The sequence below is a fragment of the Aethalodelphis obliquidens genome, unplaced genomic scaffold (genome assembly GCF_003676395.1).
Source record: "Aethalodelphis obliquidens isolate GAN/ISIS:26980383/991018 unplaced genomic scaffold, ASM367639v1 scaffold13, whole genome shotgun sequence".
In the NCBI taxonomy this organism is placed as follows: Eukaryota; Metazoa; Chordata; class Mammalia; order Artiodactyla; family Delphinidae; genus Aethalodelphis; species Aethalodelphis obliquidens.
In genome coordinates this window covers 27,856,702-27,883,995 of record NW_020837957.1, presented here as the reverse complement: position 1 = coordinate 27,883,995, position 27,294 = coordinate 27,856,702, and the positions used below count along the sequence as shown (strand labels likewise).

The following is a 27,294-nucleotide window of genomic DNA, read 5'->3' as shown; positions in this document are numbered from 1 at the left end:
TGATTCAGTTGTACATATACATATATCCACTCTTATTCTTACTCTGTAATAGGCCATTACAGAGTACTGAGTAGAGTCCCTGTGCTATACAGTAGGTCCTTGTTAGTGATCTATTTTATATACGGTAGTGCGTGTATGTCAGTCCCAATCTCCCAGTTCATCCCTCCCCCCCACCCCCAGCCTCCCTCTTTTTTTGCTGTAGTATTTTATAGAAAGTCTAGATATATCATTTCATCTGTGAGTCTTTATGTATGCTTCTCTAATTGGTAAAGACTTTTTAAAAAACATAACCACAATGCCATTATGACACCTAACAAGATTAACAATAATTTCTAATATATGTATCTCTAATACCCAGAGACAACAGGTTTTTAAGGAGCAAATTTTGGAAAAGAGTAGATGAGATTACCCAAAGCGGTAGATCAATGTGAGAAAGGAAAAGCGTTCAGGACTGAATCCTGTAGGGTACCAGCGCTTAAGATGAGCCCACCAAAGAGACCAAGAAAGGAGAGTCAAAGAGGTGATGAAAATATCACAGAAACTGGGGTAGTAGAGTTCAGGAAGAAGGAAATGATTGCTCCTGTTAAAAGCAGCAGAGATAGTCTGTAGAGTAGGAGTTGAAAAGCATCCGTTGGATTTAGGAAGTAAGATGGCATTGATAATCTTAGCAAGAGCAGTTTGAGTGGAGTGTGGGAGACAAAAATCAGTGGACTAGATAAAGGAGTGCATGAAAAATGAGAAAAAGGAGATGACTAGTATAAGCTATTCTTTAAGAGTTTGGATGAATAAGGAAGAAGAGAGGCAATAGAGAAGACACGGCCTTAGATTGGAAGGTAACTGGGGGAGGCAGGAGGTGTGAGCATGTTTATAGACTGAAGGGGTGGGAACCATCACAGGGGGAAAGAGAAGTATTATGGGATAACTGAAATAATGTGGCTCAAGGAGAGCAGACAGCTGGGCATGGGATTGAGGATACCTGGAGAGGAAGAGGGAAGAGCTGGTATGTAGGTAGAAAAATTTGTAGCAGAAACGGAGTATTATAATTGAGGGAATTATATTATTATTATAATATAATTATTAATATTATTATAATTGAGGGAATCAGACCCACTGTCCTCAGATCCCTTAAGAATGAGAGGTGGAGGGCTTCCCTGGTGGCGCAGTGGTTGAGAGTCTGCCTGCCGATGCAGGGGACATGGGTTCGTGCCCCGGTCTGGGAAGATCCCACATGCCGCGGAGCGGCTAGGCCTGTGAGCCATGGCCGCTGAGCCTGCACGTCCAGAGCCTGTGCTCCGCAACAGGAGAGGCCACAACAGTGAGAGGCCCGCGTACCGCAAAAAAAAAGAATGAGAGGCGGAAATGAGGACTGAACAAGGGGCTTCAGGAAACTGGTAAAGGTTTGGAATATTGAGTGGAAAGAAAAGAGAGGTAGGAGACGAAGAAAACATTAGTCAGTAGTGCTAAGCACTTGGCGACTGTGGTTGGAGACCACAACTATAGTGATAATACTATTTTTCTGTGATTTTTCTCAAGCAGTACTCAGCTACCTGGGTGTAGAAGTAGAGAAGGTGGTTTGTAGCTGTTTTTCCAAGGCTGGCATTTTATTGGGTAGACGTAGCTAACTGAAATATAGGGTGCAGATAGTTCAAATAACTAATAGTGCATTGGTTGGTTAGGGAAAGAAGGGGATTAAGAGGGGACAGATGGGTAGGTTAAAATGAAGGCATAACAAGACTAGAGAAGTTAGAGGTAGATGAGTAGGTTGGCATGTGGTCAAAAAATGAGATGCTGGAGTTTAGGTGTCTAATATGGAATAGCTCCAAATTTTGATAGAGATCCAGGATTGAATTAGGTGCCAAAACGGATTAGAAATTAAGGTCATTAGAATTTAGTGGTCAGAAAAACCATGAGGCTGGCCTGTTACAGGAGTTATCTACATGAACATTCAATTTTTCTAGGATCATAGCAGGAGTTGGATAGAGAAAAAGGATGTGAGCAGGTACCAGTCTTCCGTGAACATGGGGAAATGACCAGGAAGTCAGCGTATGACAGAGATGAGGACAGATAAAGGGCAGTATGGCACCTGCCTCAAAGGAAAATGTGCTTTTGCCTGAGAGTGCAGGAAGAACCAAGATAATACTAAGCCTCTACCCATACCACCCTTTCCTACTGCTGCCTTCCTCGCTGTGCAATGTAAGAGGTGTGAGAGTATGAGCAGCTCCCACCAGAAACCAGTCAGGTTTAATGAGAGCAGTGAGATAGAGTCAGCATCCTATGAAGAGGTTGAGGGTATAGGGAAGAGGTTCTAAGGTCTCAGTCAGTGGAAGGCACATTACAAGTAAAGCCAACAGTGAGGAAGCACAAAGCAGTTAAGAAATAGAAGTGAAATCAGGGTAGGAAGTGAAGTGAGGAGGTGCCTTCTGTTCTATGCTGAAGAAGTATAGGTAAATGTGGCATGCCTCAGCCATCCCTCTGGCACAAGTTGTTTTGGTATAGAACTGCTTGAATGTCCCAGGGGCAGCAGCATAGGAACATTTCATGAAAGGGCAAAGACTGCCTTGAGAAATTGTAGAGGCGCAGGTATGTTGGGTCTGAGCAAGGCTGCTGGATGGTGTGTGGATAGATAGTGAAGACCCTATTTGGACACAGATGGACCCCAAATATCTACAGCAGCACTGTAGGATCTGGTTACATATAATGATTTTTTAAAAGGCTAATAACCTTCCTCTGGAAAAAAAAACCCAAAACACATCTAGCATTGGCTGAATGAAGAAATGGAGCTTCTTGATTAAGAGGACATTTGGAATCTGAATACAATAAATTTTTGTTTTATGGATATAACAAGAATGCAAGGCTTCGAAAATCAGTATTTATTTAGCATCTGGTGGCTGAATAGCAGTCTCTTGTGACTGAGGATTATTTTCCATGGTTGATTTTTGTGTTCTGAAATGACTAATGGAGCCATCTGGAGTAGGCAGGTTTTAACTTCCTGAAGACCAGAAAAGTGTTATTTGGCTTTCTAATTCTCTACAGTGGCAGGCCCAGTGCCTGGCACTCAAGTATTTATTGAATAAATGAGTGAATATGTGGAAGGTCAGCTTTAGCTTAGCTGTTTCCGTCATTCCCTTGACTTCTATATAGTAGTTTGTTGTGACCTTAACTTTCTTAAACTTTTTTGTGGAGCTTCTCAATAAATATTGACATACGTATTATGTCATTTTCTAGATAAGGAAACTGAAGCTTTAAAGAGGTTAGGTAACTAAACCAGTATCTAACAGCTAATAGGTGGTAGAGCCAAAACTCAGATTCATTTCATTGGATACTGAAGGTCAGGTGCTTTCCAGCACACTAGAATTGGAAATGGTATAAGAGGCATAGGAGTGACCTTGTATTTCTTAAGGCTCTCTTTTTCTCTTTCCTTCCCCCCTTAAAACAAATGAACAAACATAAAACTGTAGTCAGTTAACTCAGGCAGGGATGCTTCTCTTTCTCCTGCAAGAGCCCATATGACCTGAGGTATCAGTACTGTTTCCTCTGTCTCTTCAGCCACTGGCCAGTGTTCCTCCTGCCCATTCCGTATCCAGGCAAACAGTGGTCAGTAGAGCATTCCTAGAATATTCTTCATTTGAGTAGTTTACTGTCATTTCATGATACTTGTATGTCTCACATTTTTAGATTGTTCTCAAATATCTCTGAAGCATTTTTTAAATTGTGACAAAATATATATAAAATTTACCATTTTAACCATTAACCGTATAGTTCAGTGGCATTAAGTACATTCACATTGTGTGTAACGATCACCACCATCCATCTCCAGAACTTTTTCATCTTCCCACCCACTTAGTTCCTTCAGGTTGTTGGCAAAAACTTATCTTCTTGAACCTGTAGGATTGAGGTCCCCATTTTCTTGCTGGCCAGGGAACACTTTCAGTTTCTAGAAGCTGCCTGTGGTTCCTTGACAGACAGCCCTCTTCATAGGCCCCCTCATAACTTGGCAGATTAGTTCTTTAAAGCCAGCAAGGGTGAGTTTCTGACTCTTAAGGAGGGCCTGGATCCTGTTTAAAAAGGTTCTTCCTGTTAAGTCGGGCCCATGGAGAATAGTGTCTCTTCTCAACTCAAATCAGCTGACTTGGGACTTTAATTACATCTGCAAAAATCCCTTCACTTTTGTCATATAACATAATCTAATCATAGGGGTGGCATCTTGCCATATTCTGTTGGTTAGAAGCAAGTCTCACAGGTCCCATCCACACTCAAGAGGAGGGGATTTTATAGGATGGGGATTTTGTAGGATGTGAATATGGGGTGGGAGAGGGCACAGTAGAGTGTCTGCTATAGCTTCCTTTTTTATCCATTTCACAGGGATTTTTATCAGCAATTGGACACCCTTTCCTCAAAATGATTTTTAATCATGGAAGGAAAAAGAAGACTTGGGATTATCTTGAATTTGAGGAAGAAGAAGACAAACAGTTATCAGACTCTATGGCTTCTCTGGCATATCTAGTATTTGTACAGGGCATCAGTATTGATCAGCTTCCAATGGTATTAAGGTAGGAGTTATTGTTTATTTATATATTCTGAAAGGAATAGCATCAAACTCATTTATCTAATGTCCAATATGTGTTTATTAATGTACTAGTACATTTTCAATGAAGTATAAACAAAACCTGTTTTTATGCTAAATATTACTGTGTATAATCCCTTAAAGCCAGTAGTCATCAAGTAGTGAAAGTGGTTGGGTGGGTAGGTGTTGAAATAGACTTAAGGAATGATTGGGACAAGAGTCACAAAGTGTTAAACTGAGCTTGGTTTTGAAGCTGTTAGGCCACTTACCAATAGGGTGGTCTAAATTGCCATCATCTTTTCACTGGATTATTAATGTAATCCTGAGTGGATATTTATATATCTACCCTCAATCCCTTTTAATCCAATTTATTCTCAACACATAGAAAGTGAAGCTTTTAAGAGTCGTCCCTAATGAAAACCCTTCAGTGGCTTCCTAAATGGCTCTAAGAATAAAGTCTTAAATGCCTTCCCATGAGACAAGCTTATGCATGATCTGGTCCTTGCTTTATTGTCCTGATTCATCTCCTACCACCTTTCCTCTTGTTTACTGTGCTCCAGTAACACAGATCTTCTGGTTTCTTGTTCACATGTGTCATGAACCTTCCTGCTATAAGATCTTTGTACACGCTTAGAACCATCTTTATCCTACATATAGCTTTCTGAGGAAAGCCTTCTTTACCACCCAATTTAGGCTGAATCTTCCTGTTACAATGACCTTGACCTTGTGTTTCATTTCCCATAAAGTTTTTAAACTAAATTTTTAATCAAAACTTTAAAAAAAATACATATTTCTATAATGTAACACCTTTTAGACTTTAAGGTCCATGATAATAAAGATTGTGTATTTGTGTTGCAGGCCTTGGGTGTATTTGTGTAATTTGTATATTTAGGTATGAATATACCTGGGAGTATATTTGTATGTAAATATAGCAATAATAGCTACCACTTGCATGTTTACCACGTATTAAACACTATAACAGCTTTGTATACATTATCTAATCTTTATAATAACCCTTTTAAATAGAGCACTATCTCATTTTACAGATGAAAATAACTAGCTTAGACAAGTTATGATACATACCACCCAGGATCATACAACTAGTTAGTAGGATAGGTGGAATTTAAACATAGTTCTGTCTGACCCCAGAGCATATACCCTTAATCACACTCGACCACCAAAATGACTTAGGTATGTATATTAGTGTGCTAGAGCTGCCATAACAAAGTACCACACACTGTGGATAGCTTAAAATAGCAGAAATTTATTATCTTATCATTCTAGAGGTTAGAAGTCTGAGGTCAAGGTGTGGTCAGGATTGGTTCCTTCTGAGGGCTGTGCAGGAGAATCTGTTCCATGCTTCTTGCCTAGCTTCTGGTGGTTTACTGGCAGTCCTTGATGTTCTTTGGCTTGTAGATGCATCACTCCAGTCTCTGCCTTCACGTTCATATAGAATTCTCCCTGTGTGCTTGTCTCTGTCCACATTTCCCTTTTTTATAAGGATACCAGTCATACTGGATTAAGACTCATATTAATGACCTCAGTTTATCTTGATTACCTCTGTAAAGATCCTGTCCCTAGGGTGGGGGGGGGGTTCCTGCTCTGTCCCTGCCCATCACTACCCCAACTTTTTAAGAAAGAGAGACTTTTTCTCCATATAAGGTCATATGCTGAGATACTGGCAGTTAGGACTCCAGCATATCTTTTTTTTTTTTTTTTTTTTTTTGCGGTACGCGGGCCTCTCACTGCCGTGGCCTCTCCCGTTGCGGAGCACAGGCTCCAGACGCACAGGCTCAGCGGCCATGGCTCACGGGCCCAGCCGCTCCACGTCATGCGGGATCTTCCCGAACCTGGGCACGAACCCGTGTCCCCTGCATCGGCAGGCAGACTCTCAACCACTGCGCCACCAGGGAAGCCCCAGCATATCTTTTTTGAGGGGATACAATTCAACCCATAACAGTATTTATGTATGTAAAACTAAAAGTGTGTGTGTATGTGTGTGTGTTTATATATACATTTTTTTTTCTATTTTAGCCCATCATACCTTTTGCAGTTTAATATGGGGCATATTGAAGTCCTTTTACAAAGGTAAGATCATTTAGATGGCATCTCAGAATTAAATAGTAATGTTAAAATAGTCCTTGTCAAGATCAGGGGAGACTACTTTCTCTTTGCCAGACCCTAGTTAACTAATTGATTATTTTATAAAATAGTGAAGCAGTTATTCACAGCAGAGATAGAAATGAACCAAGGAGGTTTTTACAACAAAACCTCTTATTTTAAACTAAAGATAATTTTTAAATATTGTCTTCTAAGGAGGTTTCCAGTCATCTGCTTCTAAGGTTTCTTTGCTTATTTCAGAAGTTGATAAATTAAACCACCTCTATCCCACTGCAGCCTCGTCCAATCTAAGGAGGGGTGGTCAATAAAAGAAATTCATCCTTGGTTTTGCTTCATGGACACAATCTGTGAACTGCATCAAAAGGAAGGAAGTGTCTTAACTCCATCTTTTATAACTTAGATTATTGATAGTGGTATCATTCAATAGCTTTTCTCATTTGAGGCACTAATAAGAAGGAAGACTTCCCCTTTTTAAAAAAAATTACCAAGTAACAGGTATGCATAGTTTTCCCAGACAGATATTTAAGAATTTTGCCAAACTCTATATGCTTTGTTTTCTTTTTCTGTAACATGTTTAAATTATCTCTTGAGATCAGTCAGGGCCTTATCCTCTAGGAATACTGGTGACAGTTTATTAATCCCATCTCTTCCCAGGTGAAGGAAGATTTGTAACATGGCAAATGTCCAAAGCCTCAGCCTACAAGGCAGGAATTTCCAAGGGTCTCCTGGCACAAGTAGTTATTAACTCTGTAAATTTACTGTATTATGTATGTCTTAATGATTTTACATTTTTATTTAGCTTCTATTATATTCATAAAATGAGAATATGTATTGATTTCAATCTTAAGTTCTATAGTCTTAAGATTTCCAAACTGTTTAGTCATTGAGCCAAAAAACATAACATTTTTAATTCCTTGTATGGTTAGAATAAGAACCTGGAGCCTGAGATAATATTTTTTGCCACAGATCTTAAATATTTAGTTAACAGTGATTGTAAAACTTAATAATCACAAATGGAAAGCATTAATTTATATATATATTTATATATATATATATATAAAGAGAAGATTTTACCGATTAATCAATTAGAATACTTAGTATTATATCAGGTATAATTGATTTCTTAGCACTTACTGTTGAAGATCTACTGATCTGATACCAGGAAATAAGCCCTGAATGGGCTGCTTTTGGTTAGATTTGGATATCAGTAGCCAAATCAAAAGACAGATCAAAGGTGGGTTAAGAATTTTGACTAGGTTCTTCAATAGAATTTCTCCTTAATATGTATTTTTTAAGTATTTAAATTTCAATTTTTGCTTTATTTTTCCTAAAATGAAGAATAATTCTAAAGCAATTTAGAAAACCGTGTTGATAAATTTTAATATTCTCTTCCAGAACAGAGGAGTCTGTTTTCTCCAAAGGATTGGTAAGATTTGTTTGCACCTATTATAATTTAAATACATAGTCATGTTAACAAATACAGCTGTTGACTTTACCATATATGTATCTCTGTGTATATTTTCATCTGTAGTATCTGTTGGAGAATGGTTTATTGAGAATAGAGGACAACAGTCTACTTCACCAGTACTTAGAAATCAAGAGTTTTCTTACTGTACCTCAGGTAAGTAAAATATGTATTCTAATCTTGAAATAAGCCCCTTTCCTATTCTGAACTTAAGTAAAGGTCTTTTCAGACTCCTCTCCCACTTTCTTCTCCATATCCTTTGAAAACTCTAGTGCCTTGCCGTCCAATAGAACTTTTTGTGATAGTAAAATTGTCCTATTATCTGTGCCATACAGTTTGAAAGCCACTAGCCACATTGAACACTTGAGATGTTTACTTGAAATGTGGAACTGAATTCTAAATTTTATTTAATTTAAATTAATTTAAACTTAAATAGCTGTATGTGGCTAGTGGCTACTATAGTTGACAGCATAGCATCTAGTGGAAAAATATAACTTGCGTCCTCAACACTTTGGTTCTGTAGAAACCCTGGAAAATGAAGCTCCTTTACTTTTTTTTTTTTTGTGGTACGCGGGCCTCTCACTGTTGTGGACTCTCCCGCCGCGGAGCACAGGCTCTGGACACGCAGTCTCAGCGGCCATGGCTCACGGGCCCAGCCGCTCCGCAGCATGTGGGATCCTCCCAGACCGGGGCACGAACCTGCGTCCCCTGCATAGGCAGGCGGACTCTCAACCACTGCGCCACCAGGGAAGCCCTCCTTTACTTTTATCATAACTCAAGTCCTCAGAACTCCATCAAGGCGTGTATAACTCATTACTACAAAGACATTTTTTTTTCCCTCCTGTGATTTATTTTGCCTGTTTATTAGTTATACTGTTTGTTAGTTATCATAGCCAAGTAGGTCTTACCTTAGATGTCAATGTAGAAAATTATTTTTCCACTATTTAAATAGAAAAATATGGCTTTTGTTAGTATAATAAGCCTGATTATTTTAAATTAATGGATTATATTTCTGTATGTTCGGTTTCATTTTTTTTGCCACTCTAGACATAATTGAAAATTGCTTCTAACGATATACTTTGTAACACCCACTCAATAGCACTTACAAAATGGATTGTACTAAGCTCCCTGTAGACAAAACAGTAGAATGAAAGGCTCAGGGAAAAATTTACTTCATCTTTAAATCTCTTGCCCTCATTTCTCTGAATTTTTAGTGTCCATTGATAATATAGTTGTTTCTTTGTAGTCAATATAATCTAACGTTTGAATTAAAATTTTTTTAATTTCCAGGGCTTAGTCAAAGTAATGACACTCTGCCCCACTGAGACACTGGTATGTAAATGTCTGGAACTAAATGAGTTACAGTGAGAAATTTTAATAAATAATCTTTAGTTTATATAACAATATTATTTGTTCCATTTTAGAGGAAAAAGGGTTTAGCTATGCTTCAGCTGTATATTAACAAGTTGGATCCACAAGGCAAATATACTTTATTTAGGTATGTATCAATGGTTAATTGCGAAATGTGTGGTTGATTAAAAACCAAATTAATGCCATTAATTATTCTAGGTTACTGTATTTCGGTATGTTTTACATGTAATTCTTCTCTACTTGGAAGCCATATCATAATAAATTCTCTTCTCTGTGATAGGTAGTGAAGGGTTAATCAAAAATTATGGATACATATATATATATTACATGAATAATAGTATATATTTCAGTTTAATTGAAATACTCTAAAATTAAAATAGACTTAGAAGATTAAACTGAGATTGGTGGGGCTCCGGCTAGAGCTTTACATATGTCAATTATGTCCATTATTCACAGTTGAAATTAATGGCTCTGGAGTTATAACTTTTTTTTTTTTTTGGCGGGCCTCTCTCTGCTGTGGCCTCTCCCGCTGCGGAGCACAGGCTCCAGACGTGCAGGCTCAGTGGCCATGGCTCACGGGCCCAGCCGCTCCACGGCATGTGGGATCCTCCTGGACCGGGGCAGGAACCCGTGTGCCCTGCATCGGCAGGCAGACTCTCAACCACAGCGCCACCAGGGAAGCCCTGAAGTTATAACTTTTGACAGGCTATATACACTTTAACAGTGGAGCTTATTAATAGTACTGTTTGAGGAGGAAAAGATTCTAGCAACTCTCTGAGTTGAAGATCAGCAAACTTTTTTAAAGGGCCATAAGTAAGTATAGTCTTTGTGGGCCACACGGTCTCTGTTGCAGCTGCTCAACTTTGTAGTGGGGGTAAGTGTGTTCCAATAAAACAAAACAGGCAGTAGGCTGGATTTGGCCTGCAGACCTTAGTTTGTTGATACCTAGGTAATAAAAATGAGTTAAAACCAAATTGGGGCAATGTCAGAGTGCTAAGGAGTGTTCTTTGGGATTGGCCAATACTAGCACTCTTGATTTTATCTTTTTTTCATTTCTATTGATAGAGTCATAGCAGGTTTATGAAACCTCAGTTTGATGCTTATGTCTTCTGCCAGCTTCCTATTCTGATCTACCTGTATTCCTACCCCAAAATCTCCCCCTTCTTCTTAAGCTCATTACTGAGTTTCCTTTCTTTGCAATTAAGTTAGTCTAACCAGACTAGTCTAACAGGGAATACTTTGGGGAGTTTTTAGGCTATTACACTAGTGACCATCCTTGCCATGTTAAATCATTGCAACTATATGCATAAAAAGATTCAAATTTGGTTTAATAGAAATTTCGTGTCAGAAAGACCCAGTTAAAATAGAATTTGCCAGTTAGTGAGGGCAGAAATCATAATAGGTGACTTTGTAATTGGTTGATCACCTTGCTAATTGTATGCACTGGTTTTTATATTCCTAGAAATAGCACATGCCCCATTTGAATTTGTAAAACTTTCATTATCATTTAATTATAATGCAGCCTAGATAATTTCAAATGTATTGTAATTTTGCTTTAAAGGTGCTTATTGAATACAAGTAATCACTCAGGTGTGGAGGCCTTTATTATTCAAAATATCAAAAATCAAATTGACATGTCATTAAAGGTAAGAGCATAACTAAGGTGTCATTTATCAATTTATTTTGTAGGATATATTTATTCATTTGTGGAATTTATTAATGTGGAATTTTGCTCTGTGGACGTTTTATATCTCTAGTATTAGGGTACAGGCATACCTCAGAGATAGTGTGGGTTTAGTTCCAGACCACCATGATAAAGCAAAATTCTCAGTAAAGCAAGTCACACAAATTTTTTGGTTTCCCCAGTGCATATCAAACTTAATTACACTATATTTTAGTCTGTTAAGTGCAATATTATATCTATAAAAAACAATGTACATACCTTAATTTTACAATACTTTATTTCTAAAAAATGCTAACCATCATCTGAGCTTTCAGTGACTTGTAATCTTTTTGCTGGTGGAGGGTCTTGCCTCAATGTTGACGGCAGCTGACTGATCAAGGCGGTGGTTGCTGAAGGTTGGGATGTCTGAGGCAATTTCTTAACATGAGACAACAATGAAGATTGCCACACAGATTGACTCTTCCTTTCATGAATGATTTCTGTGTGACATGCAATGTTGTTTGACAGCATTTTACCTACAGTAGAACTTCTTTGAAAATTGGAGTCAATCCTTTCAAACTCTGCCACCGCTGTATCAACTAAGTTTATGTAATATTCTAAATCCTTTGTTGTTATTTCAACAGTCTTCATAGCATCTTCACCAGGAGTCCATTCCGTGTCAAGAAACAATTTTCTTTGCCCACCCATGAGAAGCAACTCTTCATCCGTTCAGATTTTATCATTGAGATTGCAGCAATTCAGTCACATCTTCAGGCTCCACTTCTAATTCTAGTTCTCTTGCTATTTCCACCACATTTGTAGTTACTTCCTCCACTGAAGTCTTGAACTCTTCCTAGTCATCTTTGAGGGTTGGAATCAACTTCTTCCAAACTCCTGTGAAGGTTGATATTTTGACCTTTTCCCCATGAATCAGGAATGATTCCGGAAGGTTTTCAATTTGCTCTGTGCAGATCCATCAGATGAATCACTGTCTATGGCAGCTATAGCTTTATGAAATGTATTTCTTAAAGAATAAGACTTTAAAGTTGAAATTGAAATTACTCCTTTTTCCATGGGCTGCAGAATGGATACTGTGTTGGCAGGCGTGGAGACAACATTAATCTCATTTTACATCTCCATTAGAGCTTTTGGGGGATGAGGTACATTGTCAGTGAGCAGTAATATTTTGAAAGTAGTCTTTTTTTCTGAGCAGTAGGTCTCAACAGTAGGGTTAAGATATTCAGTAAACCATGTTATAAACATATGCGCTGTCATCAAGGTTTTGTTGTTCCATTTATATAGCACAGGCAGAGTAGATTTGGCATGATTCTTACAGGCCCTAGAATTTTTGGAATGGTAAAGTTTAAGCATTGGCTTCAACTTCAAGCCACCAGCTGTATTACTCTGAGAGTCAGCCTGTCCTTTGAAGCTTTGAAGTCAGGAATTTTCTCCTCTAGCTGTGAAAGCCTAGATGGCATCTTGTTTCAGTGTAAGACTGTTTTCATCTACATTGAAAGTCTTTTGGTTAGTATAGCTACCTTCATTAATTACCTTAGCTAGATTTTCTGGATAACTTACTGCAGCTTCTATGTCAGCACTTGCTGCTTCACCTTGCACTTTTATGTTCTGGAGATGGCTGCTTTCCTTAAATCTCAAGAACCAACCTCTGCTAGCTTCAAGCATTTCTTCTGCAGCTTTCTCACCTCTCTTAGCCTTCATAAAATTGAAGAGTTAGGACCTTGCTCTGGATTACGTTTTGGCTTAATAGACTGTTGTGGCTGGTTTGATCTTCTATCCAGACCACTAAAACTGTCTCCGTATCAGCAATAAGGCTGTTTCACTTTCTTATCATTCATGTGTTCACTGGAGCAGCACTTTTAATTTCCTTCAAGAACTTTTCCTTTGCCTTCACAGCTTGGCTTAACTGTTTGGCACAAGAGGCCTATCTCGGCCTTCGACATGCTTCCTCACTAAGCTTAATCATTTCTAGCTTTTGATAAATGAGACATATATGACTCTTCCTTTCACTTGAATACTTTGTAGGGTTATTAATTGGCCTAATTTCAATATTGTTGTGTCTCAGGGAATAGGGAGGCCCGAGGAGAAGGAGAGAGATGGGGGAATGGCCAGTCATTGGAGCAGTTGGAACACACACACAGCACGTTTTGATTAAGTTCATCGTCTTATATGAGCGTGGTTCATGGTGCCCCAAAGGAGTTAACGATTGTAACATCAGAGATCACTGATTACAGATCACCATGACAAATATATATTAATGAAAGTTTGAAAATTTTGAGAATTATCAAAATGTGACACAGATGTGAAGTGAGTAAATGCTGTTGGAAAAATGGTGCTGATAGAGTTGCTTGACACAGAGTTGCCATAAACCTTCAATATGTAAAAAATGCAGTAAAGGGAAGTGCAGTAAAATGAGGTATGCCGGTATATTTTTTTCTCCATTTCTACTCTTTTTTAAAAACCTGGATTTTGAAATTTGTTAACTATAGATTTAAATTGTATTAATTTTTAAAACTGATAATATGACTTTTTTGTTTTGCTGTATACTTGTGAAATGTTAATGGAAACTCAAGTCTATTTGTGAATATTCAGTAATTCCATATAGAGAACAGAGAAAGAGCACACCAGTGCTTTCAAACTAGCAGAGTTTGTTCTAGGTGTCCAGAAATAGTGAATGAAAGAATGGAAATTAAAGTTAAAAATATATATTTTAAATGTGTAATAGCTTATTTTTGTAGTATCAAGGTATTAGAAAAACACATATATCTAACAACCTATTATTTAAAGCCTTTCTCAATTTTTCTTTTGCTTCTCAGAGAACATATAACAAATGGTTTACAGGACCGCAGCTGATTTCCCTTCTAGATTTGGTACTTTTTCTCCCAGAGGGTGCTGAAACAGATCTACTGCAAAACTCAGATAGGTGAGGTGACCATTACTAAGGTTCACGTAGTAAATTCAGAATAAAATGTGAAACCCCTGCTTTGGGAACCTAAACGAAAATAAAACGTATTTTTCTGTGATTTTATAATCAATGGTTAGTTCATCAAATTACATAAAGATTTTCATATATTTAAGTAATTAGATATTATATAAAAACAAAATCAAAAATTCTCCTTTCCAGAACTATGACTAACAGTATGATTTTGTACCTTTGATGTACCTAGCTCATAGAGATTTGGGACTATAGCACTGGTGACTAAACACTAAGAATTTCGTGTATATAACTTATAAAAGGCTTATACATTTGGATTTTATTTCGAGGACACACATCAATTTTTTTCATATACAACATGTAATTTTACTTTCAGTATACTCGAATGAACGTTGAGAAATGGTTGTAAGCATTTTTCAAAGGAATCTTAAAATTCAGGAAACAAAAGACAGTACTCTCGAACATTAAAGATAACAAGTCTCCCTTGGGGGAAAAACAAATAGTAATTTGCACAATTATATTTTGTGAACTTGGAGAACAAAAGTAATACGTTATGTTAAGGGGGTGAGATGTGTGATAAGATATTTTAGCAGTCCATCGCCTCAACCACTTGGCCACCTTGTCATTTGCTGATAAGGTATTTTAAAGGGAGAAGCTTCTAATGGCAAACATAATTGTGGAAATATACCCAAGGTTTTAACTTACCTTTATTCATTGAAATTGTTGATTATATGAAACTGTACTGTATGTAACAAATTATATATTTTTAATTAACAGGATAATGGCTTCATTAAACTTACTGAGGTATTTGGTTATCAAAGATAATGAAAATGACAATCAAGTAAGTGAATTTTTTGAAAAAAACTATTATTCAAATGCATAAGGAGCATTTTGTATTTTCTTATCAATACCTACTTAAGCCATAATTAATATTTTACCCAGCTGTAAAGCTCCGACAAGTGCCAACAATTATTCTTTCAACTTGAAGTTAATTCCCAGGAGCGCTTACCACCCCACATCCAGCTTTCCCTTTTCTTTTCCTGTTGTACCTCTGCTCTCTTGCTATAAACATTGCTTAACCTTGTTAGGTAGATAAGTTGCAGCTCCTAACTTAACTAACCTTTTGAAACTCAACATATATTTGCGTATCTTGTTCATTAACCGCCATCTATTGCTCATGATTTAAGTCTGAGCTATATAAAATAAAATCATCTGATCATTTGATATCCCCTCATCAGAAATGACAAATTGAAGCATTTTCAGCACTAAATCCATTAACAGCACCTTTTGAATAATGTGTAGGCAGTTGAAATTTTTTAAAATAGTGCACCATTAGAGGTATTCAATAAATAGAAAACTATTTGAGGGAGATTTATCATACAGTAAAATTACATTTGCTTTTTATCTTCTCTTTCTACCTACTCTATTTTTTTTTTTGGCTGCATTTGGTCTTCGTTGCTGCGCTTGGGCTTTCTCTAATTGCGGAGAGTGGGCAGGCGGGCTTCTCTTGTTGTGGAGTACAGGTTGTAGGTGCTCGGGCTTCAGTAGTTGTGGCTCTCGGGCTCTAGAGTACAGGCTCAGTAGTTGTGGCGCATGGGCTTAGTTGCTCCGCGGCATGTGGGATCTTCCTGGACCAGGGTTCAAACCCGTGTCCCCTGCATTGGCAGGCCGATTCTTAACCACTGTGCCACCAGGGAAGTCTCTACCTACTTTATTCTAATAGTTGCTTTTTGTGTATGTGTCATCTTATTAACTGTAACTACCTGGATTACATGCGTGGTTAAACTTTTTAGAAAGTAATAAATGAAACGCAAGTAATTGATTTTTATATAAGAATGCCAGAGGGTTTTTTTTTTCTTTTTTAATTTAAGTAAATCATAATTTGGGATCAAAAGTTTATGGAAAAAGTAGTAGTTTCCTTCCCTCAAACATAAAGCCAAGTTGAAAGAATTTTACAATGATCACTGATTTACCCACCACCAAGATTCTACCGTTAACATTTTACTCTGCTTTTATCACTTATCCATCTCTCCACCCTCTATCCATCCATTAGTCTCTTATTTTTTGATGCATTTCAAGGTAAACTGCAAACATCAGCATACTTTACCGTAAATATTTCAGCATGTATTTCATTAAGAAGAGTTAAATATTTGTCTATAGTTTTTCTTTGAGTTAAGTTTACATAAAATGAAATGCCCAAATTTTAATTGTACATTCACTGAGGTTTAACAAATGCTTAGATCTGTTATCCAAATCCTTACCAAATATAGAACATTACTATCATCACAAAAAGTTCCCTTTTTTCCTCTCAGTTAATTCTGACGTCATCATTCCACACCCATCCCTAGCCCCTGCCAGTGGCAGCTGGCAGCTCTATTCTGGCCAGGTGCTATCATTTATTCTCCCCACCCCCCCCCACGGTACTCAGGCCTCTCACTGTTGTGGCCTCTCCCGTTGTGGAGCATAGGCTCCAAACACGCAGGCTCAGCGGCCATGGCTCACGGGCCCAGCCTCTCTGCGGCATATGGGTTCTTCTCGGACTGTGGCACGAACCCGTGTCCCCTGCAGCTGCGGGCGGACTCTCAACCACTGCGCCACCAGGGAAACCCTATCATTTATTCTTCACTATGCTATAAGTGCTCTTTAGTTTTAATTTTTCATAGACAGTGTTAGCACAGGAAGGATCTTTAACTTGCACAAGGGCATATACCTAGTAAGTGGCAGAAATAGCTATGACCCCAGGCAGTGACCAGAACCTTTGAATCACAAACTAAATCCTGACTCCTTTTTTGTGATAAAAAGAGAAAGATAACAAGTAAATTCAGTGGCAGTGGAAGCCCTGAGGCTTCAGGAAGATGTCCTTAGAGTATGGTGTGAGTTTTTACTTTCATCAGGATGAAGCCATACCTAGAAATGATCTGATTTGCCTGACAGGACGAAAATGAATCTTTTTGAATCTTTTTGATTAAGAGTGAGCACAGTGTACTACAGGGGCAGCAAACGGGCCTCTGCCTAGAGAGGGAAGGCAAAGCGTTTTAGCATTGTGCAATGTCTACTATGATATCCACAGATAATGCCTCACATTTATTTGGCTTGAACATTGTACAGTGAAGAAAAGGATACAACCAGCTTATAAGATTGCTTTCTTATTTAATGGTTTTTAAAATTTTTTCTTAGGGATCAAATATTCCATAGTATTGCCATGCAAGTTACTGTAAGAATTATCATACCAAGGAAATTGGCCAAAAAATCAGTCCAAGATGGCAACCTAACATCTTTGAGGCAGCTTGTTCATCATGGAAGCATTTCTTCCAAGTGCAGTCACAGTAGGTCATGTATATAAATGAGAGGCAAATCTGTCTGCTGTGGTTAATCAAAAAATAAGAGCCTTCTGAGTTTTAGAAATTGTGATTAAAGGAGAAACAAAATGATACTCTAGTGATGCTGAATTGTGGGTAGTTTTATTCAAAAGGATTCCTACCAGTACCTATTTTTGAGCAGTTAAGTGTGCTGAGGTGGTAACTAGTCAGATGAAAAGCTGAAAAGCCATCAGAAAGGTGTATAGAAAAATTAAATAAGAACAGAATCATTAAAATACAAAAAATGATTCATAATTGAATAATAATCCATTTCTTTCCCTGCTATATTGGGTTACTGTCAACTGACTTATTCTTTTCATAAATCATTCCCCTCCTTACCTTACTATTTCATGTCTCTTAATCTCTTTGCATAAGTTGAAGGCACTTTCTCCCACACTTCAGTTTGACAGAACTTCTTGGACCTTGAACCTCCATCTATCTGTACTGATAAAACCAACTTAATTTTTAGACCTAGTGTTCCCTACTATTTGGTAGGTATCTTTAAGTAAGTGTTAATTGTTTAATTATAGTAATTTATTCTGATACATAGGCCATAATAATTTATCCCTCACCTTCTGTCCCATCTGCTCATATCCTTTCCTGTCCACCTGCTTACCTATTCTTTTCCTAAATAATTTGTGATTGTAATATGTAGAATGGGAGCAGGGTCAAGGGAAGCAATGGAAGATTGTAAAGGCCAGAAGTATGTATCAGGAATTTTTAAAAATTGAATTATGTAATGTATGCACATATGCTTTTCATTTAGGAAAACACAACAAATATCTGGCATACAAACACATACTTATAGTTCTATATAATCCACATTTTACGTTCTCATTTAAATTGTTTCTTTCTCCAAGATTAAAACATATCCCTTGTGTGTTATTTGCAGATCCAAATGACTTAAGGTTATGCACATTCCTTAATATTACAAGTGATAGAAGTTCTACAATATTACTTCATAAATAAGAAGTGATACACAAATTAGAAAAGGGAAAACTGGGTCTTATTCATTTCCTTCTTTTTATTTCTTCATTATCATGGTTGACTGTGTCCTTTGCAAGGTCCCTGTCTGTTCTGGCAATAAATTTCATTGTGGTATAAAACTGCGTTCTCTCTTTTGTGAGAGAGGCTGCAGTGAAATTTGAAATGTATAGTTAAGCTCTAGAACTGAAAAGATCTCAGAACTACTCCACCAGTGAGTTACTTGGGTATAAAATTTTAAAGTAATCATTTGTGAACATTTCAAATTTTTATCCTTAGTACTATTTTTTAACATCTTGTTACTTTCTAGACACTGAAGATAAAACAAATGTTAAGATGATTTTATGGGCTTCCCTGGTGGCGCAGTGGTTGAGAGTCCACCTGCCGATGCAGGGGACGCGGGTTCGTGCCCGGGTCCAGGGTCCCACATGCCGCGGAGCTGCTGGGCCCGTGAGTCATGGCCGCTGAGCCTGTGTGTCCGGAGCCTGTGCTCTGCAATGAGAGGCCCGCGTACCGCAAAAAAAAAAAAAGATGATTTTCTTCGTAGTGTTTTTTTTTTTTTTTTAAAGATCTAGTAATCTTAATGTAGGAGAGAGAAAATATTCTTATTTCCATAGCTTCTTCACTCCTACATGCTTCTAAAAATATTACTGTTGTTCATCACATGAAAAATTTGTGGAATTATGCTGAACAGAATGTGCACAAATTTTCTTTAGCCTAATTTTGGCACATTTTATTACCTTATTGTAAGTTTTAGATTATGGTCTGTGTATTAAATTATTGCCATTAAGAACAACTAAAGTCTTAATAAAGACCTCCTAGTGTTACACTGTCCAATAGACAGTAGCCACATGTGACTATTTAAATTTTATTTTTTTAAAATGTTTAATTAAAAATTCAGTGCCTTCTTGGCATTGGACAGGGTCATTCTAGATTATTGTTTCTCAGCATATGGTCCTAATCAAAATCAGCTGGGTATCTTATATAATTCGATTTGTAAAAATTCTTGATACATACTTGTTTAGATTGATTTTTAAAATGCATGAAGACATAATATGTTAATTAAAAAGGAAGTATAAATACAGCACAGATTGAAAAACAGGAAGAAAATTACATGAAAACATACCAGTAAATTTGGAAACTTCAATAAAATAGAATTTGTTAGAAAATATAATCTAACAAAACTGCCACAATCTACTAAGAGAAATCACAAGGTCAGATAATTTTTACCATAATTTCAAGAAACAGATACTCAAGTCTTATATAAAATGTTCAAAAGACTAGAAAAAGAATAGTTGTGCTTAATGTTATGCATCTGTTTAGTAAGATATAACCTTAATACCAAAACAGACTAGGATAGTATGCTGAAGTAAAGTTACAGGCTCATCTCACTTATGAATATAGATACTAATATTACCAAACCAGATCTAGCAAAAAAAATTTTTTTAAGTCATTGGACTAAGTTGGTTTTATTCTAGTAATGCGAGGTAATGTAATTCATAGGTTAAAGTAGAGGAAATACATAGTTACAGGAAAAAAAAAAGCATTTGATACATTCAATACATAATCGTGATAAAAATTCTTAGTCAACCAGAAAATAGTTTTATTTTAATTGCAACAAAAATATGAGATACTTAGGAAAACATGTAAAAATATGTATAAAACTTTTTGAGGAAAATTATAATACTTTATAGAGAGATATAAAAAATATATAAGTAGAGATTTGAATACGTATGTGGATGGAAAGATTTGGTGTCTTAAAGTTGTCAGTTCTCAAATTAATCTAAAAATTCAGTATAATTAAAAACTCCCATTAGTTTTTTAAAATGGAATTTGATGATTGATTATAAGTTTCATATGGAACAGTTAAGGGCCGAGCACCTTTGAGGAGCAAGGTGTGTGGACAGGAACTTGCCTTGCCAGATATCATAATTTATTATAAAGCCACAGTAGTTTAGAGTAGTATTGCCATGGGACTGGATAGATTGACTAGTAGAAAACAGTAGAGAATCTAAAAATAGATATCTGTGGAAAATATATATAATAGATATATATGATGCTGCTGCTAATGGTAGCTTATATTTATTAAGAACCATTTGCCAAGTTGTGCTTTAAGCACGTATTAACTCATTTAATCCTCCTGCAAGGTATTACTTTTTAGTATGAGGAAGGTATGAGGAAATTGAGGCATAGTGAGGGTAAGTAGAACTTGCTCAAAGTCACGTAGCTAGTGAAGGAGCCAGTTTTTGGACTTGGAAAATCTCCAAGAGCTAACATTCTTAATTACACCATTGCACTGAACTTCCTGTCTGAAATGGAGATGCCATTACAAATTGGAAGGAAAGAATAGGACTCTTCAATAGATGATGCTGGGTAATTTGTCATATGTATGGGGAAGGGGGGGTTAGATGCCTATTTCACATATACAAAACAAAATTCCAAACAGATTAAAGACTTAACATTGAAAATGGACTTAGAAATTTTTAGAACACATTATAAGAGAAGATCTGTGTGACCTAAGGGTTTCTTAAGTAAAAAAGCACTAACCACAAAAAAGTAGATTGATAATAACATTGAAACTAAAACCTATTCAAGAAAAGAAAATGTGTACAAATAGAAAAAGCCACAAAAAGAAAAAAAATGTCTTCCTTTCTCCATCCAATAGTTAGTATCAAAAAAATAACTACAAAGCAAGAAGAAAAAGACCACAAATCAGCAAAATAGGTAAAGGATATACACACATTGTAAGGCAGCTCACAGAAGAGGAAACCCAAATGGCCAATAACCACAAGACAAGATTCCCAGTATCACTAGTGTTTATGGAAGTGTAACTTAAAACTGCAGTAAGATACCACTGCACATCCATCAAAATGGCGAATGTTAAAAAAGGTGGGTAGCATAGGTTAGGATCCAGCACAGTGATGAAACAAAGCGGATAATCCTTTTTGGGCAATTTGGCATTATCCAGTGGAGTTGAAGAATAAATACTCTTAACTCAGCAACTTCTCTCCTAAGCTATATAATTAGAGCAGTGTTCTTCAAATTGCTGGTCATAACCAAGCATATTAGAGTCATTAAATCAATTTAGTGGTTCAGACTGGCAATTTTTACAAAATGAAATAGAATATAATTGAAACATCAGGTTGCTTGCACAGATTCTTAGTAAGAGTTATGGTTATTGCAGCAAATTTTGTGGTCAATTGCAATGAACGGTGTTTGAAAGTGGAGGGGATATGACAGATTGGCTAGGAATAAGATGCATTTTGCTTACCAATATCTCTTATGATGTATTTAGTGGTCAGTTAGCAGAAAGGCTATGATACTGTACAGTTTAACTTTATAGTAACAGTATGTAGTTAATTGGGAAATAAATTGTACCTGCTGTCGGTAAAATTGTGAAGTTTTACAAGCAAATTATTTTAATCTGTATTTTCAGAATGAACTTTTATTGAGGGAGATATATTTTTTTCAAATTCATGACAATAACAAAAATAAGTGAAAAATACAGAAACATGTTCACATTCAACTGTATCTGAAACTAAAGAGTGACAATATTCAAAAAAGTATTGACTCTATAATTAGTAAACTTAGCCTTAATTTGAGCCACATTCTAAAAAGAAAGAAAATGAGTGTAAGACTTTAAAGCTAAGACTACTTAAGATAGTTTCATCAAAAGTAAATACCCAATGAAAATGATAGTCTAAAGTATAATTTTTCTTGCAAATGAAAGCTTAAAACCTTCAAAATTAGAGACAGCTAGAAACAACATGCTGAACTTGTGAATGAGGCCCCCTAATGTTTTGAAAGATGAAAAGTTACCAACATTCTTTTAGTCTCTGTAGAGGTAGAAAAGAAACCTTATTATCAGCGTATATAATTGCGTGTTATTTGGCAAATGAGAAAATGGCTCATTTGGACCTGGAAAGATTATTTTCCCAGCATATACAGTGTTTGTGTCTATTTATTTATTTAGAAGTATGTTTTAATGGTAATGTGATGTTTTATCAAATCTATATTGCAAAACATGTATGCAAAGGTTATGATGCTTCTTGATGAGACTTATTATAAATTGTGCAACACTTAAATTGATAGCTGGTATTTGCAAAACAATATGATGTTGTATTGTTTCAGCTCAACCTTACACACACCTAAAGATTACCTACATTTACTGAATTGGAAACACTGTGGGTCATTAAAACTTAAAGTAGAAAATTTTTTACAGGAATGACAAGTAACAGAACTATGGGCAATTATCTTTTTAAATTGTCAGAAGCACTACCAAAGTTGTTTGAAGTCAGTGTATTTTTTTTTGGAAAGCTTTGGTATCCAAGGAAATCCCTCTGGATATTATAAATATCTTGTAAAAGTGGTGAAAATTGTTAATTTTAAAGGTTCACTGATTAACCAAACTCTTGAAACTTTTTTCAGTGATTAGAGCTAAGCATGACCATTGTATCATATCAAAATTCATTTATTGTTCCTATGGAAAGTTCTAAGTAGGGCATAAGAACTCAGGAATAATATTCATGTTTTTCTAGTTGGAAAGCAATCTTATGTGGCAGATATTTTCAAAGATAATATTGAGTGGCAAAATTGACATGTGTCTGATTTTCTGGCATGCCTAAGAAATGAAATCTGAAACCGCAGGAAGACATGATTATATATTTCAGTATGTTAAACTTATCTGTCGGTTGTAGAAGACATTACTGTTATAGAAGGAAGGCTTAAATGTAATTGCTTTAACTAATATATGTTTCTGACATTACTGAATAGAATTTATTAATGAATTCAGTCTGAATATAAAATTAGATTTATTGTTACATCTCATTTCTCTGTTGTAAACTTTTAATCATTACTTTCTAAAGGAGAAATTTAAAACATTCAAGAAAAATGTTTGATAAAAGATACATTTCCTTTTAAAAATCCTGAATCAGTAGTTAGGTTAAACCCGTTGGCTGAAGAAAATTAATTAGTGAAGCTTAGTTATTCATTTACACCAAAGAATGAATATAAGACATTAAATTTATCATTTTGGGAATAAGATTTCAAATAATTTCTATTACTAAGTAGGAGTAAAAGAAAATTTTTTCAACTTAGACCAACTTTTTTCAAAGGAAACTTTTTCCTGTATTCTGGATATAAGTCCTTTATTAGGTTTGGTTTTTGTAACTATTTTCTTCCAGTCTGTGGCTTGTATTTTCATTATCTTAATAGAATTTTTCAAAGAGCAGAAATTTTAAATTCTGATGAAGTATCAGTTTTGTTCTTTTAAATGATTTATGCTTTTTTGGGTTCTAAGAAATCTTTGCTTAACCTAAGGTCACAAATTTTCTAATAGAAGTTTTATAGTTTTAGATTTTATATTTATGTTTATGATCCACTTCAAGTAAATTTTTTATATGGTGAAGAAGTATGAGTTAAGGTTTTGTTTCAACTCCAGCTCTATTGGTTGAAAAGGCTGTACTTAACTTGAATTGTCTTGGCACCTTTGTCAAAAATCAGTTGATCATATAAGTGTGGGTATATACTTTTGTATTCTGTTCTGTTCCATTGACCTATGTATCTTCTTTCACTAGTACCATACTATCTTAATTACTGTAGCTTTATAGTAAGTCTTACACTCAAGTAGTGTGAGTCTACCAACTTTTTTCTTTAAAAAAATTTTTGGCTGTTCTAGATCCTTTGCTTCTCCATATGAATTTTAGAATAATTTTGTCAGTTTTACCTGTAGAGGAAAAACATTCCGGTGTTTCTGCTCTACTCTCAGTACTTCACTTCATTTTTTACACTTCTGGTCACCAAATGTGTAGTGATTTTCCCATAGCAAGCAATTTTTTTTGACACCAAGTAGACGTCCTACAATTCAGTCCCCTTCTGACACTCTACCTGGAGATAGCATCAGATTACACAGGCTAAGGGCTCGGTCCCACAACATTATCCCCCTTCCGTTACCAATCATAAGTCCAGGTATTGATCTGTGATGCTGACAGACTGGCTGTCAGTCAGAGGTTCCCATGACCCCTTCCTCAGGTTCGATTAATTTGCTAAAGCTGTTCACAGAACTTCAAGAAAACATTTTACTTACTAGATTACCGGTTTATTATAGAAGGATGTAATTCAGGAATAGCCAGATGGAAGAGATGCATAAGGCAAGGTATGAGGGAAGGAGTGCTGAGTTTTCATGCCCTCTCCTAAACTACTGTCCCAGCACCTCTACGTGTTCACCAACCCAGAAGCTCTCTGAACACCATCCTTCTGAGTTTTTATGGAGGCTTCTTTACATAGGCATGATTCATTAATTCACTGGCCATTGGTGACTGAGCTCAGTCTCCAGCCCCTCTCTCCTACCAGGAGTTTGTGGTGAGAGGAGCTGAAAGTTGGAACCCTTTAATCACATGGTTGATTCCTCTGGCAACCAGCCCCCATTCTTATTAGGGGCTTTCCAAAAGTCATATTCATGGCTGAAAGGGCTTGTTATAAATAACAAAAAACAGTGTTACTGTTCTTAGGAAATTCAAGAGTTTTAGGAGCTCTTTGCCAGGAACAGGATAGAGACCAAATACAGTATATACTTATTATAAATCACAATATCACTGTACTATAAAGAGTTACACAGTAGTGATTCCATTTATATGACATTCTGGAAAAGGCAAAAATTATATAAACAAAAATCAGACCAGTGATTCTCTGGGGGTGGGGGAAGAAAACTGACTACAAAGGGCACAAGGAAACTTCTGGGGTCATGAAACTATAGTGGTGGTGGTTATACAACTATATATCTTTGTCAAAACTCAGAACTGTACAGCTAAAAAATGTTTATTTTACTGTATGTAAATGATACCTTAATACACCAGACATTAAAAAATAATATATAAAAAGGAAAGGACCAGGCTATATTTGATGTTATAAATAGAAAGGACATTCTGTGAAACTTTTGTTTCAACTATATAAATAAATGTGAGTTGTGATGTAAATTATATTTCTTACTGTGGGCCATGGTAAAAATATTTTGAAAAACGCTACCCTAGAAAAACTTTTATTCCATGTGAATAGGAAAACATATGCAGCAATTTCAGGGAGCATTGTTTGAAGTACTAAAAAAACTAGTAACAGGATAAAAGGTATAGTATAATGGGATGCCTATATACCAATTAAAATGAAAGGATTAGAGCTATAACATAAATAACCCTCAAAAACAGGATTGAACAAAAGGGAGCTAACGCAGGATATGTACACTGTGATATCATTTGTATAAGTTTTAAACATGAAAAACTGTGATATATTGTATAAATTAAGAATACTAAAACCTCAAGTGTTAGAAAATGTTACATAGCTTAGTTAATGGCTTTCTCTTGGATAAAGAGGGCTTCAACCATATCTAATGTATTTTGTAAAGTAAATACGGTAGGATGTTTACATTTGACAAAGCTAGGTGTGAGTAAAAAGGTGTTTTCTCTATATTCTTTATGTCTGAATGTGTTTTAATCTGTAGAGGGTCATCAGTAACCTCTGTAGCCTTGAAAGCCATCCGTGATATTGGCCAGTAGTAGTGGGTTCTACTTTTAAGCTTAGAGGTAAAGGGAAACAACGTTTAAAAAAGTGGGGGCGGGATAGAGAAAGGTAAAGAAAATGCTGGAGAGAGAGGGAGGAACACAAGAGAAATGAGAGCAGTGGGTGCGTGTGGTAGAGTAACATACTTGACATCCTGTGTGACTACTGGTTGAAGTTTCTGCTGTACTAATGCATAACCCACGTTTCCATGTGAGGACAAGAAAACTTAAAATTTCAATGGAAGTTTAAAAACACTAAAAAATGTTTTTTAAAGTATACAATTAAAACAGTTCATTGTTTAAAAATCAGGATAAATAAGCAAAAAGTAATAATCAAAATCTCACCATTTATTTTTGACATTATAGTGTATGCCCTTTTAGGCTTTATACCAGCAAATCTGTACATACTTCTTTTTTAAAAAAGATCATATTATATGAGTCATGCTGTAACCTTTTTTCCACTCACCAATATGTATTGAAGAACACTATTTTAACGACTGTGTAGTTTTCCATTGTGTGGATATACAATTTACCTACCCTGCTCCTGTTGTGAAAAATTGTCATTACTTACAACTTTTCACTACTTAAACATATTTTTATAAACATCTCTTCAGTGGAATCATTATAACATACATATTTAATTCTTCCCCAGATTAAGTTCATAGATTCTGAGTGAAAAAGTATGCATATTTTTGAGGTTTTGGATTCTTGATAGTTCCTCTCAAGAACTCCACTTTTCCTAGCAATATAGGAATAATGAGAAAGGACAGATTTAAATTAAAAGGATATATGTGACAGTGAAATTATAAATTATTCAACACAGACGTGTAGATTTTATTTTGGAGGGCTATATGTGTTAAATGTTATATACTACCTGGATCAAAATAAGTTCATTACAAAATAGATTGTCATGTGATCCAGTTCTAGTTAAGGATAACTGGATTCCTAAGTTTCCCTTTTTTGCCTAAGGTACTTTCCTTTGTAATAAGTACCTGGAAACTTAGCAATACCAATGAATTTTCTTTGTCTTCCTTCTTTTCTTTTTTTTTTTTTAATTAAGACTTTATGATTCCCTTCCTGTAGTACTATAGGAGGAAATGCTCTTGGAATAAAAACCTCTAATACAAATGACAAAATAACCCTAAGCTGTCCTAGGTAGGTAAAATCTCCATGTATATTGGTCCCCAAGAAAGTCTGTATCAGCTTTGTGTTAGAAAAGTTTCCATCAATAGAGAAGAAGAATCCCCTGGAACTAGATATGTGA

At 36.0% G+C, this 27,294-nt stretch overlaps 1 protein-coding gene across 2 annotated transcripts in view; it reads left to right on the top strand.

The window, feature by feature from the left end:
- GLMN (glomulin, FKBP associated protein) overlaps positions 1-27,294 on the top strand; it is a 42,636-nt gene that overhangs the window by 13,035 nt on the left and 2,307 nt on the right. For both annotated transcript variants that reach the window (XR_003434350.1, XM_027114325.1), the window contains exons 8-16: positions 4,363-4,550; positions 6,599-6,652; positions 8,081-8,111; positions 8,217-8,306; positions 9,441-9,482; positions 9,575-9,648; positions 11,083-11,167; positions 14,019-14,125; positions 14,915-14,978. Coding sequence is in view for 1 of the 2 variants with exons in the window: in XM_027114325.1 (XP_026970126.1) it covers positions 4,363-4,550; positions 6,599-6,652; positions 8,081-8,111; positions 8,217-8,306; positions 9,441-9,482; positions 9,575-9,648; positions 11,083-11,167; positions 14,019-14,125; positions 14,915-14,978 (735 nt within the window). In the remaining variant the exon portion in view is untranslated. The remainder of the gene's footprint in view (positions 1-4,362; positions 4,551-6,598; positions 6,653-8,080; positions 8,112-8,216; positions 8,307-9,440; positions 9,483-9,574; positions 9,649-11,082; positions 11,168-14,018; positions 14,126-14,914; positions 14,979-27,294) is intronic.